Below are 25,561 nucleotides of genomic sequence, written 5' to 3'. Positions count from 1 at the left end.
TGGCATCAGTGGGTTGCTTTTCTCATTCGAATGTGATATTTCTGGTTCTTGGTATAATGAATGATTTTTAAATTATATCTTAGACCATTTGGTTATTATGTTAGAAGACTTTATTTCCACTTATGTCTGTTTATTCGGTGCAGTCGCTGTGTTTGGGTGTAGCATGTTTGCTCTGGCTTACTTCTGTGGGCTTTCGTTCCAGTGACAGTCTCGTTCCCTGAGCCATCTTGTGCTGCTGGGGCCCCCTCAATTCCTGTTTGGTGCTGTCTGCAGGGGTGAAAGGCATGTCCCTGGGCTGCCTGCTGTTGCTGGGTGACCTTCTGGGATGGGGAGCAGACCACAGACTAAAAATACAGGAAAAATAAGCCCTTAGCCTAGTAAGTACTCAATGGATGTTGTTTTATGATTAACATTACTACCATCGTTTTCCTGGCCCCTCTCCTCCTATGGACTTTGCAATTATGGAATTACTTGCTGAATCCCGAACAAGAAAGGAGTCTGGAGCATGCACCATCCTTTCTGTGGTTTCCTGCCTATCCTACTCATCCTTTAGAGTCTTCCCTGCTATCTCCCCCAGAAGATGTATTTAGCAACTCACTCAGCTAGAGTAAGACATCCTACACTGGGCATGAACTTTTACAGCTTTTGGCACAGTGTTAGGTCGTCATTTTCTAGGCTTCCAACACCATCCTATGAACCCCCTTCAAGGCACAGAATTTTGTCTGGTTTTGTAAGTTATGTCTCAGATCTATCAAAATGTCTAGCACGTGGTACTTATGTGCTTACTAAGTATCTATTGAAATGAAAGGGAGTAAAGCCGAGGAAGGAGACTTAGATGAGAGCAGCTGGATGGGTCGGGTCATGGGGTTCCCCATCATGGCTAAGTCTGAGAAAGTCTTAATGGGAGAGTGCCCATGGTATACGGTGAGGCTTGAGATGCCTTGGGTGGGGTGGGGGCTGGATGCGTGCTGGATCTTTGTCATTCCTTAGGCTGTCAGTCTCTGCTCCCTTCTTATCTTGATTCTTAGGATGGGGGCAGAGTCTGTTCACCTATGGAAGTTGAAGGGTCTGGCCTCGCTTTAGCTAGGGTGTGGGTAATGTGACCCAGGCACCATCAGTCAGAATAACCTCCTAGGCTTTGACTTGAGAGATTGTGACTCCAGATGGCAGATCCAGCAGAGACAACCTTGGCAGTGGTGTCAGATGCACACCGATGCAGCTCCTGGGGTGGTAGTGGCAGTGAGCTCTGGTCCATCTCTTGTCAATACTCCCAGTGCCAGCAAGGAAAACCACAGCGTCCAGCGCTCTGCAGTGGAACTGCAGTGGGGCCCCCACCAGGCAGCTCTGCAGCAGGATTGGGGGTCTCATTCCTGATGAGAGATCCCAACATAGGTTATCCCATCCATTGGTGATGCTGTGAGCCATCCCAATGTCCTTTATCATAAATTCCTTCCTGCTTGAATCGACCACAGTTGTTTTTCTTGCTTACAACTGAAGCTAGAGTGATATAACGGAACTGAGATGAGGGGGACGTTGAAGGAGGCTTTTGGACGTTTCAAAGTCCTGTATCTCTACTGATGGTCCCTTGGTAAGGATCATTTTTGCATATTAAGGAGAGTACATTCCAGTAAATAATATGTATCTAAAAATCCATTCCTTTCTATATTGATGAAGTGTTTAAGAGATTTTCTAATTTTTAAGTGTTTACTATGATTTGAGAGATTGCTAAAAACAGAACTTGTCAAGTAATGTTAGTTATGTCCACATGTACATTGTTAGATTGCTAATGATACCACACTCACGTTTACCAAATATTGTATCATGAATAAATCCTGGTTTGAAACCAATACGATGCCACAGTGTATTTAGGCTGCATGTTTAAGCTCTGTTGACAGAAAAGTGAGCAGTAACTGAGTTAGCATCTCATGTAGAAACACAAAAAAATAAAATTGCATTAAAAGCTCTGTCGTCAAGACAGGAAATCCACAGTCCTGGCTTCTAGCAGTCCGAAAGAGACTTTTAGGCACACCCTGGGATATGTTTCTTGGAATCACTGGGGTTAAGTTGTTATCTCAGTATAATTTTAATTTATCTTTCATCTCACAAGTACTTTTTCTTCTTTTTTGGAAGCAGAAAATAAATACTTGTTTGTGAGTTCTTTTTTGGGATTCAGGTGTGTCCTTGGTATCTCTTTTTTCCATAGATTGGAAGCTCCACAAACACCCTGAGTGCCCTGAAAACTGCTTTTGCCGATAAAGAAACACAGGCTATCTACCTTCTGACCGATGGGAGACCTGATCAGGTACTTATCAGAGCTGGGAACAAAGATGGCCTCACTGATGCTCTGAAAGCAAATGCTGGAAATGAGTCTGGGGGACCTTGTCAGCTGCCACCAAAAATCCGTGGAGATATACTTCCTTGGCTTAGGGACTCAGAGCTGAGGTGAGAAAATACACTGAGAGATTCCTTTGTCTCTGGAAACTCTGAGGAGAATTTATGAGACAGTGAATGTTGCCTGGTGAGTGTGACACACACCGCTAGCCTGGAGACCAGCCCCACAACAGGAGATGTCTGCTGTCCACTGAAGACTGGTTTGTATTTTATTACAAATGAAAAGCGAGGAGATTCTTTTTGATTTTTTTTCCTCTGGAGACTCTGAATCTAAACATGTCACTGCATAATGTCCTTGGCTTTACCTCTAATGCTAACTTAGTACTCATTTAAACAAAAACATGCCTTTCTAGCGAAATGTCCTTTGTTTTGTTTAGCCCGACTGGAAAATTTCTGAAAAGTTGTAGAGGAGTCTGTTCATTTTCTTTTGAGCTTTGTGAATGAAAGACGAGTACTCCGGGCATTAAATAAATAGAAGGATTTTCAGGCCAGCGTAATGTAAATTAGCAGCTAAAGTGAATTAGTGTCAACTCGTGTCCTTCCTTGTGAGATGGTTGCATACACAGACTGCTAGGCAAATATTCTAAAACATCCTGTGGCAAAAAGTTCAGGGCTTAAAGAGAGTAAGCATCTGGATTTTACTGCAGCTTTAGATTTATGGCAGAAAGAGAGTGTGTAAAGTGAAAATTTATTTTAAATTATTTTTTCCTATCAACTTCACTGTGTTTTCTCTTCGGAAGCAGTTCATCGTGTCTCTCTTCTGTTCCATGTGTGGTGCCAGGGTCTGAGGCTATAAAGATGAGTAATAGCTCATCCCTGCCTTTGGGAAGCTTGTGCTTTGGGGAATGTGCTAGATGTATACAGTTTAATACAACACGGGAACAGGGTTGCCTGTGCTATGTCTAGGAGCACAGAGTGATGGATTTTGCTGTACGGATGGAGGGAAGGCCAGGGCAGGTTCCAGCGAGGTGGGGACATTTGAGCTGTGTCTGGAAAGAGAAGAAGGAATCTTTGGAACAGAAGACACCGTTGATGTCCTGGGCAGAAGGGACACAGAGGTGTGGAAATATGTGGGGGGCTCAGAGAAACAAGCTGAGGGCAGGGGCAACGGAAGAAGATCAGGGTGGAGGTGAAAAACATTGGGTTGAGGGAGACTGTGGAAGTCCTTGAATGCCACATTAGAAGGGTGGTGTCACCACAGAGAGGAACTCTCAGAGGAGCCAGCCACCCTACCCATCTGCATCTCAGAAACATGCCTCAGTTGTGCCAAGGAAAGGCTGGCGCTGCCATGGCCTGCTGCTGGGTCCTTGATGAAAGCTGGGAAGGACCTAGCCTCGGGTGGGAGCAGCAAGAATGGGAGGAGGGGACTGCCTGCAGACATGAGCCGCAGGAAGCAGCATCGACAGGACCCCATGGCCAGTTTGGAAGCAGTGAGGGAGAGGTGAGGAGAAGGTAGGAGCAAGGCAGAAAGGAGTCAGGATGACTGATTCCTGGTTTGCAATGATTTTGATATTAATGGATTGAAATGCAGATTTCAAGAAGAGGCAAGTGGGCTTGGGTGGCTGGTGGAGGAAGCTGTGTTTGCCAACCTCTAGTGAGTGCATGGGTGTCTAGAAGTCCCTAGAAATATGGAGCTGGAGTTTGGGGACAGTGTGGGCTGAAGATTCCGACTTGAGGGACATCTAGGCAAGTCAAGGTGTATTTTTCTTTTTAATATACTCTTACTGATTTTTAAAATTGTTTACACTATGGACAATTTGGAAAACACAGATAAGCATTAAAAAGGAGAAGATGTGGTTGGGTGGGTGTGCCGCTTGGCCTTATCCTAGGCTGACAGCAGCTCCTGGCAAATAAAAGGTGCTCAACAAATATTTGTGGAATTCCAGGGAACATCATCTCATTTACTCTTCACAGCAGCCATTTAAGGAGGGAGTATCAGTTCTGAGCCACAGATGAGGAAACTCACATTAGACAGGACATGCCCTAGGCCATTCAGATGGGCAGTGCTGGATGAGCTTCAAGCCCAGGTCTCTAGCTCTGGAGCTGTTTCCATCATTCCATACAGCTGAAGACAGTGTGAGTGGGAAAGACTGTCATGTGTATCATTGTAAGCCCCACACCTGCTCCCAGTCTCAGGTGGTCCCTTCATGCTAAACTGGCATGATGTTCAAGTGCCCCAGGATGGTGCTGGGGAGCTGGGCAGAGGGTCGGAGTGCCCCTTAATGGCAGAGGGAGCTCCATCCCTGCAATGGGAAACAGCCATTCCTGTCCTCCTGCCCCCTCCCCGCTGAGGAGTCCTTTCACTGGTTTATATCCTCAGAGCTTTGAAGAGAAGAATCAGAAAGTTGAAACAAACCTCTCACCACTGCAGACTAACCATGCCCCTTTCCAGCACTCATTCCAGCAGCTTCTCTCGGCTGTGGAGTGTGGGCCCACTCCCTGTCTAGCTCCTGTGTACAGTGAAGAAGCCTCTCTCAGCTCTGGGGCTCCTTAATCCATTTCTCACAGAGCCTGCCTGCTTTCTTCAGTTTCTAAGATGAATGCCCAGCACATGGGAAGACCTTTAATAAACATGTCTTCCTTCACTCTCTGTGGGAAGCAGTTGACCATAGCATGTTGGAAGCTGGAAATTGCTCTTTTGTAGCCCAGCACTTTAAATGCATGGACTCTAAGTTCAGGCACACCTAAAGTTGAGTGACTTGGTTGGCCGAATCTTTCACCTAGCTTCTTTGTCCCACCCAACTGAGAGACCTCAGAGCCAAGGCCCATGTCTTATGGATCATTGTACTCTCACCATCTGGCAGTCTTTTCTTTGTTTACTGAATTGAATCGACATGTTTTTAAGAAGCCACTCACCACTGTATACAGAATTACTATTTGAGTATCTGTAGTAAATACTAAGGATTTTCATATTCTTTTCTTTCTCTTCTCTTTCCATCTCCCTTCCCCCTCCCCAAAACTTATCGTTTCAGCCACCTGAAATGGTTATAGACCAGGTCAAAGTTTTTCAGGAAATTCCTATTTATACCATCTCCTTCAATTACAATGATGAGATTGCAAACAGGTTTTTGAAAGAGGTTGCTGCCTTGACTGGAGGAGAGTTCCATTTTTATAATTTTGGTTGCAAGGATACCACTCCTCCAGAGGCTGTTCAGGTAAGAGCTTGGTGGGCTAAGAAGGGAGTGTTCATTTATTTGAGCATTACAGGCTGGCGGTCCCTGGGTAATACCTTCGTTAAGAAAATAGCAACCATAAAGATAACTAAGTCAAAAAAATGAGTCGCTTAACAATGAGTGTACCAGTGTTTCTCAGAATGTAGCCCAAGGACTACCTGAGCTGGGGCACCTGAGCAGATTCCTGCATCCCATTTCAGAGATGCTAAAGCAGGTTGTAGGCATAGAGGCCCAGGAATTATAAATTAATGTATATATTTTGTTTTTCTTCTAAACTTTTTATTACAGAAAGTTTCAAACATTACACAAAAATAGAAGCATATATAGACCTCCATGTACCTATAATTTAAATTCAACAATTATCAATATTTTGCCAAACTTTAGGAATCTGTGTTTTTAACAAGGATACCCAGGGAGCTATATGTGAAGTTTGTTAATCACTGCCATACATAGATATTTGTAGAAAAAGAAACAATGTCAGATGTAGGTGGTTGGTTGCTTGCTGACTTCTCAGTCTATATAACCATTTGACCACCTGATAAAGCAATTTATTCTAATAAGCTAATAGGAGAAAGCAAATAAAATTCTGTTCTCTCATCCTCCAGACTTGGCCTGTGCATATGCATTTCAAGGATGCCCTTCTAGGGTGTGTGTTTTTTGTTTTATATTCTGAGGAGTGACTTTAAATCCAGATTCAGTGGGTAGCAGGACAAGTCAGAATACTGATCAGTGCTTCATGTGAGTGAGCTACCTGAGACTAGGGAATGAATCATCCAAAAAGCATTGGAGGGGCCAGTGCTTTAAGCTCACAGAGGGCTGGGAAGAGTGCTCCCATTAGTGAGGATTGAAAACTTCATAATCCTTTGGGCATTGGGTAAAGTACACAGTAGGGTCTTGCCTCGGTGGTGGGAGCAACCAAACACACTGCTTCCACCTAGCAAATCTTAAATGCAAGGCCTGAAAGGATCAAACTGTTTCCAACTAACTTAACTGCATCACAGAACAAACCCCAAGAATAATTACAAGAAAACAAAAATGTTTACCACCTAACAAAGTAAACTCAGCAATGCCTAGCATACAACCGAATATTACCAGGCATGCAAAAAAGTAGGAAAATACAGACCCATAATGAGGAGGAAAAACAAACTGAAGACTTAAAATGTACCCAGAACTCAATGTTACTATTAGAGCATTAAAACAGTTCTTGTAACTGTGGGGGAGACATGAAAGGTACAAGTAAGACACAAATTAAACTAGCAGTGAAAAATACATGGAATGGGATGAACAGCAGATCAGACATTGCATAACACAAGACTAGTGAATTGGAAGGCAGCAATAGAAAGTATCCAAAATGTAACACAGAAGAAAGAGAATTCGAATTAAAAAAAAAAAAAAAAAAAAAAAACAAAGAAACAAACCAAAACAAAAAACAGAGCATCAGTGAGTCGTGGAAAAATCCAAGCAGTCTAATAAACACATAACTGAAGCAACAGTGGCCAAAAATTTTCCAAATTGGATTACGGCTGTAAACACACAGATCCAAAAGAACCTCAATGAATCCCAAGCACGAGAAACATGAAGAAAACCAGACTAAGGCAGAATCAAACTTTCCAGAAGCAATGACAAAGAGAACATCTTAAAATAATAGAAAGAAGACACATTGTGCACAGAGGAACAGTAGTAAAGATGACAGCAGATGTCTCATCAGAAATAATGTAAGTGAGGAGACAGTGGAGAAACATGTTTAAAATACTGAGAGACTGTCCATATAGAGTCTATGCAGACTGAAAATATCTTTCAAAGTGGAAGATAAAATAGACTTTTTAAGATATATAAAAACGGTCAGGTGCAGTGGCTCACACCTGTAATCCTAGCACTTTGGGAGGTTGAGGTGGGCAGATTGCTTGAGCTCAACAATTCAAGACCAGCCTGAGCAACATGGCAAGACCCCACCTCTACAAAAAATATAAAAAGTAGCTGGGCATGGTGGTTTGCACCTGTAGTTCTAGCTACTTTGGGGGGCTGAAGCGGGAGGATCACTTGAACCCGGGAGGCAGAGGCGGCAGTGAGCCGAGATCACACCACTGTACTCCAGCCTGGGCGACAGAGTGAGAACCCGTCTCATTAAAAAAAAAAAAAAAAAAAGATACACAAAAACTGAAAGAATTCATCACCAACAAGCCTGTGGTACCAGAAACATTAAAGGGGGGTACTTTAGACAGAAGGAAAACCTTACCAGATAGAAATATGAGTCTATGCTAAGGAATAAAAAGCATTGGTAAAGATGATGCTAACTGCATAGGTAAATATGTAAAAAAAATTCTTATTGCACAATTATAAGAAAAAGTGCAAGATAGACTTCCAGTTCTAGCAAAGATAGAGTAGTGCCATCCCTTGTAGGCCCACCATCTCAAAACCAGAAAGCCCTGGTTATAACTCCAAAAGAGGACAAAGGACTCATTGTCCCATCATTCTTCAACCATTGTGGAAGACAGTGTGGCGATTCCTCAAGAATCTAGAACCAGAAATACCATTTGACCCAGCAATCCCATTACTCGGTATATACCCAAAGGAATTTAAATCATTCTACTATAAAGACACATGCACACATATGTTTATTGCAGCACTATTCACAATAGCAAAGACATGGAACCAACCCAAATGCCCATCAATGATAGACTGGATAAAGAAAATGTGGTACATATACACCATGGAATACTATGCAGCCGTAAAAAGGAATGAGATTGTGTCCTTTTCGGGGACATGGATGAAGCTGGAAGCCATCATCCTCAGCAAACTAATACAGGAACAGAAAACCACACACCGCATGTTCTCACTTATAAGTGGGAGCCAAACAATGAGAACACATGGACACAGGGAGGGGAATATCACACACCTGGGGCCTGTCGGGGGTGGGGCAGAGGGAGGGAGAGCATCAGGACAAATAGCTAATGCATATGGAGCTTAATACCTAGGTGACAGGTTGATAGGTGCTGCAAACCACTGTGGCATACGTTTACCTATGTAACAAACCTTCATGTTCTGCACATGTATCCTGGAACTTAAAGTAAAAAAAAAAAAAAATGACACTCATTGTCATGTCATTCTCCAAGTTCTGAGGTCCCTTGGCAATGAGTCCTTGGGACTTTATTTCTATTCATGTATCCCAGACAGGGCACTGCAGAAGCCTCTCCAACCTGGGATCTCCAACAAGCACTGACAAAAAATGCTCCAGGAAAAGCCTGTTCCCCACCACTCCTGCCCCAGCCAAATGACTGGGAAGAGCACAGCTTAGTAACAGAAAACCTTTTTGGCAATACCTGTCCTGCTCCCGTCATATACCATGGAAAAACTGCATCCCCTCCCCTGGGATTTCAGTGGTGCCAAACGGAGCTAATCTTTCACCCACTCTCTTGCTTCATGGAAGCAAGTGACTGTGCTCTGATCCCCCTGCCGAGTGGAATAGTAGAGCTGACCAGGGAGCTAAACTTCCATCCCTACGTGGTGGAAGCAGGCACCAATGCTCTGATTTCCCTGCTGAGGCTGTGTCAGTGAGGCTTAGTGGAAAGCTCATTCTCCTTCTGGAAGGAGGTGGTGCTTACATTCTCCTACTAGGGTAACATCAGAGGGACTGAGTGGGAAGCTGATCTCTCATCCCTGCATGGGCAGGAGCAGCAGTGCTCTGAGTCCCCCACCAGGGTAGCGTCCATGGTGCCCAGTGTCAAGCCAAGCCTCCACTCCTCTCAGGCAGCACCACAACCTAACCAGGCAGTGTGAGGCCAGTCTAGTCACTGTTGTGCTTCGCCAGAGTCCTCATGTCAGCAGGACTCAGCATGAAGCTGAGCCTCTACAAAGACCCATTATCAATGAATGTGAAAAAGGAAGCGAGCTGGGAAAAGGCCATGCTCCACTTTCCCCCATCCATGGTGTTAGTAATGGGAAGCCTCACCTCCACACTCACACAACAGCATGAGACCAAAGGAGAAAGTGTGAAACAGGACTAGCCCCCACGGTGGGCCTCCCCATAATGTCAGCAGGGCCCAGTGGAGGACTGAGGCTCCGCTTTCATTCAGCATTGACGAGACTGAAGGAGGTAGCGCTAGGTGGGCTATCAACTCCCTACCCTATCAACTCCCTATCAACTCCCTACCCTTAAGAGAAAAGTGTCCCACAAAAGAAAACTGTCCCACAAAAAGACAGTTGAACTCTTAATCCCACCACTCTGACAGCTCACCTTGACAAAAATAGCTGGGAAAGTACACCAGATACATAGTTATGCCCAAGTGAAAGTGAAATTGATCTATAACAGTCTCCACACATATAAGAAGTACACCAGAGGAGGATGTTTACTTGGATAGGTGGGCAGAGCTTGCCAAAGGGACACAGCTGCCAGTGGCCCATCTGGGAAGCCTCATTGTCTCTGCAGGCCTGAGACTCTCCTCTCCTGCATTGACACATAAGAGTGTGTGGGAAGAACAGGCAGGAGAGGCCCAGCTAGAACCAGTGGCACCTTGCAGAAGACTCTTTGTCCCTGTGGGCCAAGGGCTCTCCTACCCTACCCAGTGACACAGGAACACTTGGAGGACAGCAGGGGAGGCACCAAGAGACACCTGGAAGCCTGACAGAGGGAAATCCCTCCTGTCTCTTCAGGCAGCACCAGCAAGGACCAGCAGGGTCCAGAATGGCACCAGATCAGCAAAGAAGACCAAGATAATACCAAAAGCTTCTGAACATCAAACTGCCATTGGAGCAGAGATCCACAAAAGTAGGACAAATCCCACATGCTAAATTTAAGCAGGGCAACTAACAAGTAAAATGAAAGATTTTAAATAGGACCCAGAATCTTCTCACACAATAGGAAATGCCTAGGATCCAGTAAAAAAAGTGCCCATCACACAAAGAGCCAAGAAAGCCCCAATTTGAATGAGAAATGACAGACAAACGATGCCAACACTGAGATGAATCATATGTTGGAATGACCTGCAAGGATTTTAAAGAAGCTGTCATCAAAATGCTTTAACAATCAATTACAAATCCTCTTGAAACAAATGAACAAATAGGCAATCTCAGAATATAAGTAGGAATTATAAACAAGATTCCAAGTGCAACTTTGAGAACTGAAAAATACAAGAACAGAAATTTTTAAAACTTCAGGAGATAGGTTCAATAGTGAAGTGGAGATGACAGGATAATGTCAGTGAACTTGAGGTCAGAACAACAAAATTCAGTCACTCTAAACAACAGAGAGAAAATAGACAAAAAAAAAAAAAGGTAAGTAGAGCCACGAGGACCTGTGAGACAATGACAAAATACCCAGCTTTAGTATCATCGGAGTTCACCAAAGAGACAAGAAGGAAAAATGGAACTGAAAAAAGTGACAAAATAATAGCTGAAAACTTCCCACAGTTGGTGAAATATACAAATATACAGATTCAAGAATCTGAGTAAACTCCAAACAGGATAAGCCCAAAGAAATCCAGGCCAAGACATGTCATAGTTAAACATTTGAAAATTAAAGACAAAGAAAAAAATGAGAAAAATGACACCAGTTCAATTGCAGATTTGACAGCAGACTTTCTGTCCAAGACCAAAGAAGCCAGGGGAAAAATGGCACGATATTTTTCAAGTATGAAAGGAAAGAACCATTAACCATGAATTTTATTATTTTACTTATTTTATTTTATTTTATTTTTAGAGACGAGTTTTACTCCATCACCCAGGCTGGAGTGCAGTGACACAATCTTGGCTCACTGAAGCCTAAAACTGTTGGGCTCCTGTGATTCTCCTGCTTCAGCCTTCCAAGTAGCTAGGACTACAAGCGTGTGCCACCATGCATGGCTAATTTTTTTATTTGTAGAGATAGGGTCACACTATGTTGCCCAGGCTGGTCTTGAACTCCTGGCCTCAAGCAGTCCTCCTGCCTCAGCCTCCCAAAGTGCTGAGATTACAGGTATTAGCAACCCCAAACTTAATATTTCACAAAACTATCCTTCAAGGATGAAGGGGAAATAAAAATATTCTCAGATAAATAAAAACTAAAAGAACTTATTGTTAGAAAACTTATTTATATTGATTGTTTACAGGAGGTTTTTCAAGCGAAAGGAAATTATAAAAGAAATAATTGGAGCATCAGAAAGAAAAGAAGAAATTATAAAAGAAATAACTGGAGCATCAGAAAGAAATTATAAAAGAAATAATTGGAGCACCAGAAAGAAAAGAAGAAAGAGCAGAAATATGGGGAGATATAATAGATCTATCCTTTTCTTCATGAGATTTACAAATCATATTTTTAATGATTGAAACAAAAGTTGTAACATCACCTAACACTGAAGACAATAATATTTAAAGCTAGAGAAGGTAAAGGGACCTGAATGGAAGTGATGTTTACATATTTTCACTGAAGGAGTAAAATGTTGATGCTGGGACTATTATGTCACATATATATGCTGTCATACTGACAAGATTCATTACAAAAGCAATACAAAGGGCTACATTCAAAAACTCTGTAAATAAATCAAAATAGAATTGTAAGAAAAAAAAAGTTTAAATAACCTGAAGGAAGGAAAGGAAAGAGAAACAGAGGAATGAGAAAACAAACCATAAAATACTGGAAGTAAGTGCTAACATGTCAATAATACTTTTTAAATTAGTGGTCTGATCACACCAATCAAAAGACAGATACTGGCAGTGTGAATTAAAAAAAAAACAACACAACCAAACTATGTGCTGCTTTCAATAAACTCACTTTAATTCTACATAGGTAGGTTCAACTAAAAGCATTTTTTGAAATATATCATGCAATAATCCTCAACAAAATATTAGTAAAATGAATCCAGCAATGTATTAAAAATTATATACTATGATCAAGGGAGACTTACTCCATATATACAAGAATATTTGTTCTTTTTTTTTACCCAGGCTGGAGTGCGGTGGCGCAGTCTTGGCTCACTGCAATCTCCACCTCCATGGTTCAAGCAATTCTTCTGCCTCAGCCTCCTGAGTAGCTGGGATTACGTAGGCACTGGCCACCATGCCCAGCTAATTTGTATTTTTAATAGAGACGGGGTTTCCCCATGTTGGCCAGGCTGATCTCGAACTGCTTACCTCATATGATCCACCTGCCTTTGCTTCCCAATGTGCTGGGGTTACAGGCATGAGCTGCCCCACCTGGCTATTTGTTTTTGTATATTGGAAATATTTGTTCATTTGTTTCAAGAAATTTGTAATTGATTGTTTCAACATTAGAAAATCTATTAGTATAATCCAGCATATCAACAGGCTAAAGAAGAAAAATCATATGGTTGTATCAATTGATGCAGAAAAAGCCTTGACCAAATTCCACACCATTCATAATAAAAACTCTTAGCAAAATATAAATAGAGGAGAACTTCCTCAACTTAATAAGAACATCAATACATACAGCTAAAGTCATACTTAGTAGTGAGAGGCTGAATGATTTCCCCTTAAGATTAGAAGAGAGTCAAAGACATCTATTCTCACCGCTGTGATTCAACATACTACTGGAAGTTCTAACCATGGCAACAAGGCAAGAAAAGAAATAAAAGGCATACAGATTGGGAAGGAAGAAATAAAACTTTTTATGTGTAGGTTAACATATTATCTACATAGAAAACCCCAGGAGATCTACAAAAAAAAATCTAGAACTTTTACGAGATTTCAGCAAAGTCACAAAATTAATACACACACTTCAATCATATTTTGATAAAGTAACAGTGAGCATGTGGAAGTGAAAATTGAATACCCAATACCACTTACAATTGAGTTTCAAATAAGATGAAATATTTATCCACCTAAAAAAGTATGTACAGAAGTTTTATGTTGAAAATTACAAAATGCTGAAGATATCAAAGAAGATCTAAATGAATGGAAAGACATGTCCTGTTCATGGACTGAATGACTCAACATATTAGAGATGTCAGTTCTCCCCAGCTTGATCTATAGGTTTATTAAAATTTCTATAAAAACCCCAGAAAACCTAGTTAAGACATACAGACATAGTTAAGCCTATCTGAAATTTATATGACAAGTCAGAGGCTCTAAAAAATTTAAACAATCTTGAAAAAGAAAAATAAAGTGGGAAGAATCATTATACCTAGTGTTAAGGCTTACTATGTAGCTGCATTCATCAAGATATATTGCTTTGGTGAAGAAACAGACAGGTAGACCAATGGAACAGTTATAGAAATACACCCCCACAACATGCTCAACTGATTTTTGACAAAGATGCAAAAGCAATCCAGTGGAGGAAGGATAGCCATTTCAATAAATGGTTGGAGCAATTGGATATCCAAAGGCAAAATAATAAACCCCAACCTAAACCTCATACCTCATGGACATCTTAACTCAAAATGGAGTGTGGACTTAAATCTAAAACATAAAACTGTATAACTTCTAGAAAGAAATGTGGGAAAAATTTGGGGTATGTTGGGCTACCAAAGGATTTTTAGTCTGGACTCCAAAAGCATGATCCATAAAAGGAAGGATTAATAGATTGGACCTCATCAAAATTAAAAGTTTTCACTTTGTGGATGACCCTGTTAAGAGCATGAAAAGATGAGCTGTGGACTTAGAGAAAGTATCTGCAAATGATGTATCAGACAGAGGCCTTAGTATCTAGAATATATGAAGAACTCTTAAAACTCAACAGTAGAAAACAAACCGTCTAATCAGAAAATAGGCAAAATGTGCGCACAGACATTTCACTGAAGAGAATCTACAGATGGCAAAGAAGCACATGAAAAGAGGATCAACATCGTAAAATTCAACATCCCTTCAGGTTAAAAACTCTCCATAAACTAGGTATTGATAGAACATATCTTAAAATAATAGCGATTTATGACAAACCCATAGCCAATATCATACTGAATGGGCAAAAGCCAGAAGCATTCCCTTTGAAAACTGGCACAAGACAAGGATGCCCTCTCTCACCACTCCTATTCAACATAGTATTGGATTTCTGGCCAGGGCAATCAGGCAAGAGAAAGAAATAAAGCATATTCAAACAGGAAGAGAAGAAGTCAAATTGTCTCTATTTGCAGATGACATGATTGTATATTTAGAAAACCCCATCATCTCAGCCCAAAAACTCCTTCAGCTGATAAGCAACTTAAGCAAAGTCTCAGGATACAAATTCAATGTGCGAAAATCACAAGCATTCCTATACTCCAACAACAGACAAGCAGAGAGCCAAATCATGAATGAACTCCCATTCACAATTGCTATAAAGAGAATAAAATACCCAGGAATACAGCTTACAAGGGACGTGAAGGACCTTAACATCACAAACCACATGGTCCAATCGTTCTACTCCTAGATATTTATTCAGGAGGAATGAAAACCAACGTCTATGCAAAGACTTGTATGCAAATGTGTGTAGCTTTATTTATAACAGCCCAAACCTGAAAACAACATCAACAGGTGAATGGATAAATAAATCGTGGTATTTAATAATAGTATACAATAGAATACAGCTCAGCAATAAGAAATGAATGAAGTATTGATTCATGCTACAACATGGGTGAATCTTAAAATAATTATATAAGTGAAGAAAGTCAGGAAAAAAGAGTCATTTCTATATGATTCCATTTGTATAAAATTCTAGAAAACTGAAACTAATGTGTAGTGACAGAAAGCCAATGAGTAGTTCCTGGAGAATTGAGGGAGAGGGCTTGTAGGAGGGTGGGCAGATTTACAATGGGGCACAAGGGAATTTGGAGGGTGATGAATATGTTCATTATTTTGACTGTAAGAATGATTTTGCAGGTGGGAATGTCAAACTTCTCACATGGTACATTTTACAGATGTTCAGCTTATTGTATGTGAATTACACATCAATAAAGCTGGCTAAAAATGGGATAAGAACAACATAAAATTCTTCAGATTCTTCTATTCCTGATACAGTTGGCTTTCTGTTTGAAATGTTTGACATTTTCTGGCTGTGTGCTGTAGTCCCAGGTACTTGGGAGGCCAAGATGAGAAGATCACTTGAGCCCAGGAGCTCAAGACGAGTGTGGGCAACATAGTGAGCCTCTTGTCTCTAAAAAGAAAAGAAAAGAAACATGTTGGGAATTTCAGCTCTTTTTATCTAGTCTTATAGCATATTCACTTCTCATTTTGGCAGAATGAAGATCTGACTCTTTTAGTTAAGGAAATGGAACAGGGTCACCGTGACCTGGAGAAGATGCAAGACCTTTATTCTGAGTCCTTGATCATGGACTGGTGGTACAATGCAGAAAAGGATGGAGACAGCAAGTGAGCACCCGTGCCTGCCTGTCTCCCTGTGCTGAGGCCTCTCGAGAGCTGGGCTTGCCCCCTGGGCCCTTGTCCTTTCTGAAATGCTCTGTGAAATTTCTTTTAGTGAAAAGGATCACATAGTGTGATTAAGTTAGGATTTTTTTAAGCAAAGAGAATTAACAATTTAATAACAATTTAATTTAATTGTGGTCTTGAGGAGGCCACATATTCCCCTTTATGTTCTCCACTCTCTGTGGATGGGCCCCCAGACCCAAGCATTGAGAGGGCGGAGAGGAGCGCTGTGTGGGGAAGGAGCTCTGACTCAGGGATCAGGAGGCTGAGGCCTGGACTTCCCTCTGTGTGTGGCGAAGCCCGAACTTCCCTCCACACCTCTCCATTGCGTGGGTCTCTGTTGCGTGGGTCTCTGTTTCCTCATCTTTAAAATGGTGGCCGTGGTGGTGGGTTTGGGACAGATGACTTCTCATGTCTGCCCCCATTCTATATTCTTATATGTTTCTAATTCGTGGTTTTTAAACAAAATCAAAACCACCGCCGAACACTCTGGAAATTGGTCAGATCTTTTAAAATGATTTAATATTTTCCAGATATTCAAGTATCACAGCCTACCCTGCCAGGAGGTGTCTTTTTTATTTCAAAGAATGGTAGAAAATTGGGGGAAAAAAAGAAAATATATTTATTAATCAGAATTTATTGTTCAACAAAATGCACTGTCTTCCTGTTAGTAAATTAAGCATTGTATGGGCTTAGGGTAGGGCATGACTGTGGAATCAGTAAAAAGAGGTAAATGTTATAATGGCCATCTTATAATGAGATTTTATGGCATTATTTTTTAAGTATTTGGGAAAGCACAGATACAGCTTCTAAATTTCAAAAATTTGAACAAATAAACTAAGAATCAAGTAAATGAGTAGCCATTTATTGAGTACAAACCATGCAGTAAGAGAACTGGGGTGCACAGATAAATGTCAGCCTGGTTCCTTCTGCCGTGGGGGGCACAGTGCGGGCACAGACCCACAGAGGGCCATGGAACCCGGGGCAGATGTTCCACGGAGGCGTCGAGGGGCAGTGGTGCAGGAGGGAGGGCACACGTCACAGTGTTGGAGCAGAATATTGCTCTGGAAGTTTTCCTTTGTATGGCTGCTGTCTTCAGAGCTTCAGAGAAGGTCATATCTGGGAAAACATGCAAGCATTTCTGGGATCCCTCCATTCTCCAGAATGGTTCCCTGCGATCTGGTGCTGGCATGGGAGGTCCAAGGCAGGAGTTCCTTTCTCTAGCATTTATTAGTGCTTGCTGGTAGACACTTTGGTTAGAGAATGTGTTTCTGCAGTGCTTACTTGTTTATAACCGGCTTTCCCTCCTACGAATCCTCCCATCAGCCCCATGTAGTCACTATATAGGTGTGCAGGTGACGTTTCCTGCAGTTGATGGATGAGGAAAGTGAAGAAGTTTAGAGAGGATTGAGTGACTTGACTGAGGTCACAGAGCCAGGAGGGACCAGACCTGTGATGTGAGCTGTATCTTCTGACTCCAAGCCTGGGCCCCTGTCCACTCTTCTGCATCGGTCAGGGATAAAAGACTATTTTTATATTAACCCAGATGGGGGAAGGCTCGCTTCTTTAAGTTTGCAGTGTTCAACATGAATGTATTGACTTAACTCTGCCTTCTTGATGGAAATTTTCTTTTCTCTCTCTTTTTTTGCTCTACTTTTTATCTAAATCAAAACAGGCATCAAAAGGAAATCTGTTCTAAGATTTCAACCCCAGAAAACTGTGCAAAGCCTCAAACTGATGTCGATTCAACACACACTTCATCCCTGAATATGTTGAAGGGACCATGGGGCCTTTCAGATCAAAAGGTTCAGAAAAAGAAAGTCCTTCACGCAGGTATCAGTGAACAAAATGGCTTGACTCTTTGCTGGCTCCTCTTCAAGTCAAGAAGATAGAATAAAACTAAACCCACATAATATTTTTAAGAAGCACTAAACCTGTGGGTTTTTTAAATTAAAATTTCTGTTAAAATAATTGTACATTCACATGATCTTATATATACTTACCCTTCATCCTGTTTCCCCAATGGTAACATCTTGCAAAATAATAGTCTAATATTGAAACCAGGATATTGATATTGATGCAATCCACAGGTCTCATTCAAATTGTCCAGTTTTACTTGTACCCGTGTGAGAGTGTGTGTGTGTGTGTGTGTGTCTGACAGTCTGTGTTTAGGTCTACACGGTTTGATCACATGTATAGGTTTGTGTTTCCACCACTACAGTCAATATACAGAAGAGTCCTGTCACCACAGGAATCCTTCCTGCTGCCCTTTTATAACCACACCCACCTCCCTTGCACACCCTTCCTACAGCTAAAATCAAACTAAAAGGTGAAAGACTGAATTATTTCCCCCGAAAATTGGGGGAAAGAATGCCTACTGTTACCACCCTTATTCAACATAGCACGGGAAGTTCTAGCCACTGCAACAAGGCAAGAAGAAAACATAAAGCCAGAAAGATGGGAAAGGAAGAAATAAAACTGTCCCTATTTGCAGGTGTTGTATTGTCTATGTAGAAAACAGCAAGGGATGTACCAAAAATACAAGTCCTAGAGCTACTGAGTTCAGCAAGGTCTCTGGCTACGGGACACACAAAACCAATTGCATTTTGATATACTAACAGTGAACATACAGCAACCTATATTAAAGTCATTCATTATTGCTCCAAATAAAATAAAATAAAATAATTAGGTGAGCATGTAACAAAGTATGTGCAGAATCTGTTTGCTGAAAATTATAAAATTCTGCTGTAAGACACTAAAGAAGATCTAAATAAATTGAGACACTGTGCTCATAGGTTGAATGAATTGGTGTGATAGATGACTATTCTCAGCTCATTTATCTGTAGGTTTAATGAAATTCCTAATAGAATCCCAAAAATGTTTTTATAAACATATACAAGCATATTCTAAAATATATACAGAAACTTCAGGTTCTACAATAGCTAAAATAATTTTGAAAAAGAGACTAAAGTTGGAGAAATCACTGTACTGGATATTAAGGCTTACCACATAACCACATTAATCAAGACGGTGTGGTATTAGCAGAGGGATAGGTGGAATAGGACCTAGATTTAAGCCACACAAATATACCCAAATGATTTGACAAAGGTGCAAAATTAACTCAATGGAGGAAGTATAGCCTTTTCAACAAAGATGCTGAAGCAATATCTACAGTCAAAAAAGGAAAAGAAACTTGACCTTAACCTCACATGTACCATGGATTTAAATGTAAAACAGAAAACTATAACACTTCTAGAAAAAAATTAAAGAAAACCTCTATCCAGTTAAGGAAGCTCCACACATTTCTAGCTTTCTGAGAGTTTTTATCATGAATGGATGCTGGATTTTATCAAATGCTTTTTCTGTGTCAACTGATATAGGCTTTTTCTTCTTTAGTCTATTGAAATGGTGGATGATATCAATTGATTTTCAAATGTGGAAGCAGCCTTGTATATCTTGGAATATTTCCCACTTAGTCTCAGTGTATAATTCTTTTAATACATTGCTGGATTCCGTTTGCTAGTATTTTGTTGAGGATTTTGGTATCAAAGTTCATGAAAGCTATTGATCTATAGTTTTATTTATTTTTCTTTTTTAACACTGACTTCATCCAGCTTTGGTATCAAGCTAATAGTGTCCTCACCAAATGGGCTGGAAAATTGTCCCTCCTCTTCTATTCCTGGGACAAATTGATGTAATTCTTCTTTGAATGTTTGGTAGAGTTATCATGGAGCCATTTGGGCCTAGGGATTTCTTTTCCAGATTTTTCATGATGAATGCAATTTCTGTAATGGTTTTAAGGATATTGTCCATTTCAGCTTGGTCGAGTTTTGGCAGTTTGTGGTTTTTGAGTAATTGGTCTATTGTTTCTAATTTATCAAATTTATGAGGGCAAAGTTGTTTATTATATCCCTTTGTTAGCTTTTTAATGGCTGCAAGATCTTTAGCAATGAACTCTCGATATTAGTGGTTTGATATGTCTTCTCTCTTTTTGTCTTTTTTCTATCTAGCTAGAGGCTTTCTTGCTTTTCTTTCTATTTGTTCATTTGTTTCCAGAGAATGTATAATTAATTGTTGAAGCACTTTTATGGGTAGCCTCTTTAAAATCCTTGTCAGATAATTCCAGCTCCTGATTCTTCTTGGTGTTGGCATCATGCATTTGCTTTTTCTGATTGAAGGTGTGATTGTTTTTGTAGTTACCGATATGATGGGTGATTTTTGATAGTATCTTGGACATTTTATCTATTATGTTAGGAACTCTGCATCTCATTTAAGTATTTTATTTTATGAAGTAGTCACCCTGTTTAAATTTAGCATGTGGGCCTTGACCTACTTTTGTGGGCTGTGGTTCTGATGGCGATTTAATTTTCACAGGCTCTGTGGTATTGTTAATATTTTGGTGCTTGTTTTTCTGGTGTTTCTGGGGGCTCCTACTGGTCCCTGCTGGTGCTACCTGAGGTGGCAGCAGGGATCCCCTCAGACCAGGATGTTAGATGTCTCCGAGGGAAGAGTTGCAGCAGCTTCCCCCAGTGTTGTCTCTAGGGTGTCCCCACGTTCCTGGCAGGGAGGAGGGCCTTGAACCCACAGGGACCAAGAGGCATCCCGGAACGGGCCACTAACTGGAGATTGGCCCTCTTGCTCCTGGTATCTCTGTACAAGGGAGCAGCATCGTACATGGGAACAAACAGGCTTCCCACACTGGCCACTTGTATGGCTGCATCCCTTTTTCCAGTCCTGCCTGCCTGCTCCAGTGAACTTGAGTTTTGCCAGAGTTGCTACTTGTCTTAAACATTTTAATGGCCAGTTGTCACTGCCACTATTTCACTTAGATTTGGGATGCTCAGTATTGGGAGACAATCATATGCTGAGTTTCTATTTTGTTTCCATTTGTGATGTAGAGGGGTGGTGAAATGCCATGACTGATCCTGCAGAGTCGGGGGAGGAGCTAAATGTTAGACTCCGCTGCTAGATAAATGTTTCATTCCGTATTTGTGGCCTTTGGGAATGGTCTAGTTTGTATATTTGGAGACTTGGGGAGCTAAATTTCATTTTCATTTGGCTCACGTAAATCTGATTGTTTTGCCTGGTAATGTTGGTCAAGGTGGCCTGCCAGTGTGGACAGTGGCAGGAGCTCGGCAATCTGATTTGGATTGTTTCTCTTTTTCTCACAGACATAGCTTCTAAGAAAATTTAGCTTTCTTAGTTCCTGGGTACAGAGACCATCAAGGCAGTGCTTACCCTTTTGTTGCCTAGAAAAACAGTGATTACCATATAGCACACTCCTTCTCTATGCATGGAGACCACTGGTGTTACTTTTGTGTGTGAAAGCTACCCATTTGCAGATTACTAGCTAATCTTCGCTCTAACTATCTAATTTCTTGTAGGAGAGGGTAAGTCCTCTCAGTGAAAACACAGACACATTTCATTCACGAATGCTGACATAAAGCCTTGGAACTAGGTACTTCTAAAGCCTCCAAATTATGAAGTACAGACTACATTACAATTAGTGTGGTTTATGTTATCAAATATAAAAAGTAATCAAGATGACTTGGCACAGGCTCATTGTCCTCTAAAGCACACAGATTCAAGGTCAATATTTGCTAAGTTGTCATTTGCCTGTAGAAGGGACACATCAGAGGGTAGAAAATAACATAAACAAAGATCTGGACAGCAATTGTGGTGGGTAGAATTTCTAGAATGGCTTACCAAAGATGTCCTGCCCTGAACCCCTGCAGTCTTTGAATATGATGACACATCACTCTCATGACAAGATTATGCTGACCTAGACAGGGTTATCTAGGTGGGTCCAGTGTAACTGTGGGAACCGTGAAAAGCAGGAGCTATTTCCAGCTGGTGGCAGAAGAGAAAGTCAGAGAGATTTGAACCACAAGAGGAATTCAATGTGCTATTACTGGCTTGAAGATGGAAGAGTCGTGTGAGAAGTAATACAGGTGCCTTAAGCAGCTGAGAGAGGCCCCCGGGCTACAGTCAGCAAGGAAATGGGGCCTCAGCCCTACAACTGCAAGGAGCTGGGTTCTGTCGGCAGCCTGAATGGATGTGGAAACTGACTTCTCTCCAGGAGAGGTCCAGCTTAAATTCAGATAAAGGGAGCAGGGCATCCTGGCAGCATTCAGTCTGTGGCAGTACCATCCTCAGAGGGTTGGGAAACTAAGGTTGCATTCTTACTTTAAGGAGCTGATAAAATAGTTGTATCTAATGAAGTATCTCCTTCCATCCCCAATTCCTTTAACTCTTCCCTCTGTGATACTAACAGGAGCAACCAAAACCAGCCTGCTCAGAAGCCAGATGTCCTCCCTCAGGAGCTCAGCTTGCAGGGAAAGGAAGAATGGCCTCTCCAATGCCAGCAGCTGGAGGACTGCTCTAAGTGACAAAGGCAAGCCAGAAAGGGTCTCTGGCCAGCCAGCCTTCCTTTACCCAGTGTATCTGTTCCAGAAAGAGCTGTGTGTAGATATGTTGGGGAAATCATATTTTAAATGGGCCCAGATTGCTTCCCATTCAAAGGAATCTCTTGTAAGTCAGGTCTGCCTGCTTTATGACCTGGATTTTCTGAGAGCTGGCCTTGTGCTTATGGTGCCTGGGTGTTTAATACACACGTAGCTCACATAACTATGGTCATGCTGCTGCCCCTCCATGGTTTGATTTTGAAACTGTCATATTTCATAGTTAATTTTTTTTCTTCCCTTTCTTCAATGGATGATGCTATCAGATGAGCCCCTCTCTGGTCCAAATCGTCAGCCTTTTGCGGACTGCATATGAGGAAAATGTGATTTTTCCACTCAATTTTTATTACTATTGATAAAATTATTAATCTTAAAGTAATAAGTTTTGAAACGTTTGATGCCTGTAACATTTTTCTTATATTTCAAACAGTTGATACATTTAAAATCCCAGTTAAACGCACACATATGCACACAATCCCCTAGGGAATAGGAAGTGGCCGAGTGGCAAATGTACCCCTGTGGCTACACAGTCATAGTTTAATTTAGAACTCTGTTTTCTTCAGTGCTGATCTTTTGTGTGCTATCTTTTCCTCACTTTTTTTTTTTTTTTTTGAGGCGGAGTCTCACTCTGTTACCTAGGCTGGAGTGTGGTGGCGCAATCTCGGCTCACTGCAACCTCTGCCTCCCTGGTTCAAGTAATCCTCCTGCCTTAGCCTCCCGAGTAGCTGGGATTACAGGTGCCCGCCAACAGACCAGGCTAATTTTTGTATTTTTAGTAGAGACAGGGTTTCACCATATTGGTCAGGCTAGTCTCAAACTCCTGAGCTCAGGTGATCCACCCGCCTTGGCCTCCCAAAGTGCTGGGATTTTGACCGGGCACAGTGGCTCCCTTTCAATTAACCTGCCGTATTTCCTAAGTTGTCTACATGCACATTCCTTAAAGGGCTTATCAGATGATGATTGGGATATGATTTCTTAGCTATTTAACTAGCTCACACCTAAACACGCCTCCTTCTGAATGCTGCTGATTCAACAAATATCCCTTTTCATTTATAAGTACACGTTTATATAAGGATATATTTAAAACCCCAAATATTAATTTGAAAATTTGAACTTAAAACTAAACGGGACCTAACAGGTTTTTTGGTTTTCTACAGAAAGCTGAAGAACCACAAAACAATCTATCAGAAATTAAAATGTTGATCAAGGCTCTCTTACATAATTTGGGGGAGTCCAAAAGGTCAATATTGAACAATCATCGGTTAATGGTATTTTTATTGCACACTTTTTAGAGGTGTGTTTTCTGAATGAAAGAATGAATATGTCTCATTGTCTCAAAACAGTGGTAGTGCCGTATTTACCCATGCATTGGTCTGTAGTGTTAATTGCAAAGGAATCTTGCCTGAGAGCCCGCTCTAACAAATCAGGATATATTCTCAGAAATGTGGTCCATTTATTAGCTCTCAGTCACAGCTGAACTGAGACAAGCATGATCCCTTTGCATTTATGTAAAACCCATATGTGAGGAAAATATACAACTGCCACTTCCCCTTCCACAGAAATGAGCATCCTGCTGGCTGAGGAGTGTCTGGATGACAAATCGTCAGAAAAGGTGACCCGAGAAGGAAACCAGGTTTATGACCATGAGTGAGTTCTTTAATTTGACAAAGACAGTTCTGTTATGCTTTTGTTGGTTAACCATCAAGTTGTAAATTTTAAAACACCACCTCCTTGTGTTCTTAGTTCTTCAGATGTGTCTTCAGAAAACTGGCTGAAGACCTATGGCTTGGTTGCCAAGAAACTCACCCTCATGGATGCCTTGTCAGTGGCAGCGGTCCCCCACAGCTCCACGTATGTTCCCGTCCTGGACAAGCATGTCATGTCTAAGGTCTTTGATGAGGTAAGCTGATTGTCTATACGTCCCTACTTGAGGCCATTTTCATTTTCTGCTCAAATAAAAAGTAGTCCAATTTCTTGTGTGGTTGTAACAGAAATGTATTTTAGCCACTGGGGGCAAAAGTTTTGTAAAGGCAGTAAAAAGGAGAGAGAGAGAGGCTCTTAAGAATTTGGGCACGGTGGCTCATGCCTGTAACCCCAGCACTTTGGGAGGCTGAGGTGGGTGGATCCCTTGAATCCAGGAGTTTGAGGCCAGCCTGGGCAACAACATGAAACCCTTTTTCTACAAAAAATACAAAAATTAGTCAGGCATGGTGGCATGCACCTGTAGCCCCAGCTACTTGGGGGACTGAGGTGGGAGAATCGCTTGAGCCTGAGAGATCGAGGCTGCAGTGAGCAGTGATTGCATCACTGCACTCCAGCCTGGGTGACAGAGCGAGATCTTGTCTCAAAAACAACGAAAATAAGAATTCTCTTTTTAAGCTGAGAGGAAACTGATCTTGGTTGGGTTGGCACTTCGTGGTTCGTTGCTGCTAACGGATAGAAGTGTGAGGCTGCAGAAATGATTGAAAACTCTAAGTCAGAGTCATGAGTGAACATCAAATATCATCCCTTATGAAAGGAAAGGGAGGACTTGCGAGAGATTATGTCCTTCTTTTGCTTACCGTCTCTTCCTAAACTGAGTGACATCTTTTGTATCTAAAGGAAAAAGTTAAGAGAGCAAACAAGCAAGCCACATGTTAGCAAAAGAACCACCAGATTGTCCTAGGCGGGTCCCGAGAGGAGAAAAACAGCTTCCAATGGGAGGGCATGGTAGGGTTAAATGTGGAGGAAGGCCAAGGAGGTACTGAAAACTTAACACTGAATTTGGCAACAAGGAGGTGCTCACCTTTACAAGAATAATCCCAGTGGAACGGCTAATCTCGGGTCAGACTGCAGTGGGATGAAGAACTCCAAAAACACGAGAACATGAAGACCGAACCTCAGTGCTTCCTGGCAAATACAACAGCAACTAACGATTTAAATAGAAACATTTCAGTCTTTGCAGTCACTGAATGGAAACAATACCCTTAAAAGACCTGTCTCATGCCGAAATCTTTGTGGAGGAAATGATACGATGCTTGGGGTTGCTTGGGGTTTGCTTTACTGTAACTGGGGTGGTGGAGTAGAGTGGGCGGGGGAGAGTAGATGAAATAGATAGACCACACGTTGATCATTGTTGCATTTGGATAAGACTTGGTGAGAAGGGTCCTTTTATTATTCTTTCTGCTTTTTTGTGTATTTGAAATTTTCCATAAAAAGAAGTTGAAAAGA

At 41.5% G+C, this 25,561-nt stretch overlaps 1 protein-coding gene and 1 long non-coding RNA gene across 2 annotated transcripts in view; one reads left to right on the top strand and one right to left on the bottom strand.

The window, feature by feature from the left end:
• VWA3B (von Willebrand factor A domain containing 3B) overlaps positions 1-25,561 on the top strand; it is a 236,738-nt gene that overhangs the window by 132,894 nt on the left and 78,283 nt on the right. Inside the window, exons 15-21 of the mRNA XM_063617639.1 lie at positions 2,204-2,302; positions 5,364-5,546; positions 15,706-15,836; positions 17,566-17,723; positions 22,165-22,284; positions 23,911-23,998; positions 24,095-24,251. Of these exons, the coding sequence (XP_063473709.1) occupies positions 2,204-2,302; positions 5,364-5,546; positions 15,706-15,836; positions 17,566-17,723; positions 22,165-22,284; positions 23,911-23,998; positions 24,095-24,251 (936 nt within the window). The remainder of the gene's footprint in view (positions 1-2,203; positions 2,303-5,363; positions 5,547-15,705; positions 15,837-17,565; positions 17,724-22,164; positions 22,285-23,910; positions 23,999-24,094; positions 24,252-25,561) is intronic.
• LOC129462145 (uncharacterized) lies at positions 16,737-17,286 on the bottom strand. Its single transcript, XR_008650774.1, has 2 exons — positions 17,175-17,286; positions 16,737-17,009 (listed from the first exon to the last, which is right to left on the bottom strand). It is a non-coding gene; the product is annotated as an uncharacterized lncRNA (long non-coding RNA).

This window comes from Symphalangus syndactylus, chromosome 14, assembly GCF_028878055.3.
Source record: "Symphalangus syndactylus isolate Jambi chromosome 14, NHGRI_mSymSyn1-v2.1_pri, whole genome shotgun sequence".
NCBI lineage: Eukaryota > Metazoa > Chordata > Mammalia > Primates > Hylobatidae > Symphalangus > Symphalangus syndactylus.
Note: the sequence above shows the minus strand (reverse complement) of the source record. Positions and strands in the feature narration are given on the sequence as shown.